The 2,746-nt window shown below is 41.9% G+C and overlaps 1 protein-coding gene across 2 annotated transcripts in view; it reads right to left on the reverse strand.

Annotated features, from left to right (window-relative positions):
- Nucleotides 1-2,746, reverse strand: part of CSNK1A1 (casein kinase 1, alpha 1) — a 14,099-nt gene that overhangs the window by 8,842 nt on the left and 2,511 nt on the right. Inside the window, exon 3 of one of the 2 annotated variants that reach the window (XM_009081475.1) lies at nucleotides 819-902. The exons of the other annotated variant lie outside the window; for it this stretch is intronic. Coding sequence (XP_009079723.1) covers nucleotides 819-902 — 84 coding nt within the window. The remainder of the gene's footprint in view (nucleotides 1-818; nucleotides 903-2,746) is intronic. 2 annotated transcript variants of the gene reach the window in all.

Here is a 2,746-nt window from a genome sequence, read left to right on the forward strand (position 1 = left end):
TTTGCCAAGAGCAACTAAAGAAGCAGATCAAAGCCTGAGCCTCTGCTAAGTTTCAGGCGCAGACAACAGCAGCCTGTCAGCTTGTGTACAGCAGCTCACTCCTGGGACTTCATCCATGAAGATACTGTGGAAAGCTACTGATTCCAGGGCCAAACTCCTGAGCTATGATTCATATTCAGCAATTTCCAGCTGTCCTGCTACCACCTGGCATATGTCTTCCTTTCTCTCCAATTCACCTCCTCTTCAGGAGTCACAAACACAACACTTAACACTGCCAAGACACAGCTTGGTGGAGTCAGTTCATTCTCTAAGCATAATGGATGAAAATATTAGTCTTCGTTACATATTTGAGGCAAAAACTGCCCAGGAAGGAGTTTGGCTGAAGTGATAACTTCTCCACGTGAATCCATAGGCATTGCAGGAACCCCTTGGGAAGGCAAGCAGGGAGCTGCACACAGAAGCCCAGCAGGGTGAAATGTCTATCCTTCAACAGCCTTGGGAGTTTTCAAGGCCAAAACCCAAACCTGAAACCAAGTACATTTAGCCCTGTCAGAGTTTAGAAATAATTCCACAATTTCCACAAGCGCCACAGGGAAACATCTTAGTAATGTTACATGTTTGCCAAGTATGTCTGAATAATGCCAACATAAGAGGTGCTTTTGCAAGGTCTACATTCTCCAGGGAAAAAAAAAAAAAGGAAAAAAAAACCAAGAAAAAAAAGGAAAAAAAAGGAAAAAAAAAAACAACCAAAAAGAACTGAAAGAAAAATAAAAGCACATGAATTTGGGGTTGAGGTTGGAATAGGAGACAGTTCAGACCTGGTTTAATCCTGAGAAAGATGGGTCCTGAGAAGTACTAACAGTCATGCTTCTTTTCCTCTTCCCCACTGGAGATTCTAAACACTGAACAAACAATAGAGGGTGGCAGTGCATCAAACAGGATTGCTTACATTGCAACATTGGCCGGCGCAGACAGGCAACACCGAGGCGTTCGAGAGAGAACAGGGTAGCCAAATGCCATCCTTCTTCCACCAAGCACTGGACTTTGCCCAAAAAAATGCATCATTCCATTTATTATTTTTTTGGAATTATCGTTTTTGGTTTTTTGGGTTTTTTTTTTCTCTCCAAGGAGGTAATTTGAAGCTGTGACAAGGTAAATTTCAACTGTGAGCCGCTCCAAAATGGCACTGCCTTGACCAGGGATAGCAAATGGTGACATTTGGCTCTGGTAAAAAAGGAGATTTGAAGGTTTGGCTTCCAAAAAAGGAGCCTTTGGGTCCACAAACTGCCCTTCCCCCATAAGATGTTTAGAAAAAGGAAATAAATCTTCAGTAAGGAAGAGGTAGAAGGCATTTAGTCACCTTAAAAGTTTACTTTCATAAGCATGCAGGGCTTGTTGCTAGCAGAGCTGGAAATTCATCTTTTCAAGTGGGAGCGAAATTCCTCCCAATCACCAAATTAAAATTTGGAAAAAAATCAATTCAATTTCGGGTTTTTTGGTTTTTTTAGATATAACTGACAGGAAGCTACTGGAACAAGATTACCATGCTATTCTAGTCTTTGAGCTGGTTTTCTTTAAGCTGTGTAGAGTCATCTCTAAAAATCCCCAAACTACACTGAGCTAGAAAAAGGATCATTAAATACTGTGTGGTGCCAAGTGTTCCCTAGGTGAAGCACTTGATTCCAACCTGAAGTGACCCATTCCTCATTTGGCTCATGTCAAACTACCAATCTGCACTTGGGGCAAGAATTTCCCTCCTTTCTAACCCCCTGAAACATAAATGAAGCACAAACCCACAGTGTTTACCACCATAGCATTTTGTGGCTCCCTAACTAGGCTATTAATGGGGAAAAAAATATCATGGGTTACAGGTAATTTTGTCTTTCCTTTCAGCTGAGGCAAATCTAATGTGTTCCTCCTCTAAAGTAAGCACAGCAGCGATTTCTAGGCCATTAATCCACATCAAGATGAACTAGAGTGCAGCAATGCCAACCTAGCATGACTGTGCAAAAGTAGAGAAAAAATGGCCCCAAAAAAGAACAACTGGAAATCAGAAACTAAAACTAGGAAAAAAACAAAACAAAAAATAAAAAGTGTTCAAGTTCTACTCTAAGTCATGCCAGAAATTAAGGAGCCTAACTGCTCAACACAGCAGAGAAAAACAGAGCTCTACAGAGGGAAAGTGTGAAACTTGGGAACAAGCAAAGTTTAACAGCAACAGGATTACATGAAGACTGGCTTTCAGCTGGAATTCCAAAAGCTTTTCCAACAATGGTTGTAGCTAAACACTCAGTGCATTGCACCTCTTCATACAAGAGCTGTTATCTCATGTTAATCAAGCCTTCCCCTTCTAGCTCATGGCCCTGCAGTTGGCATTCATACAGGCAAACAAAGGTAAACATTTGTACTGCTGGTAGTGCCTAAAGAGATGAGACATTCTCGGGTGGCATATAGAGAAGATAAGTGGGAATCTTGCTTCCAATAAACAGCTTGATCACGTCCATTTGTCCTGGAGTTAATTTCTAGTCAGTAGCATGCTTAATGCATTGCCAATGCTGCCTGTCTGCCCGAGCTCACACACAAATTGCAGGATTAAGCATATTGCACTCAAGAGAACTAAACAGAAAATTAAAAGGTTGGCTTCTAGGGAAGGTTTTCAACAGCAAACATGCACTTCTCACTAAGTTGATACCCAGCCCCGAAGTGCAACCACCTCAGCCCACCCACCCCACCCCCTCAAGCTCTT

The sequence above is a fragment of the Acanthisitta chloris genome, unplaced genomic scaffold (genome assembly GCF_000695815.1).
Source record: "Acanthisitta chloris isolate BGI_N310 unplaced genomic scaffold, ASM69581v1 scaffold3559, whole genome shotgun sequence".
NCBI lineage: Eukaryota > Metazoa > Chordata > Aves > Passeriformes > Acanthisittidae > Acanthisitta > Acanthisitta chloris.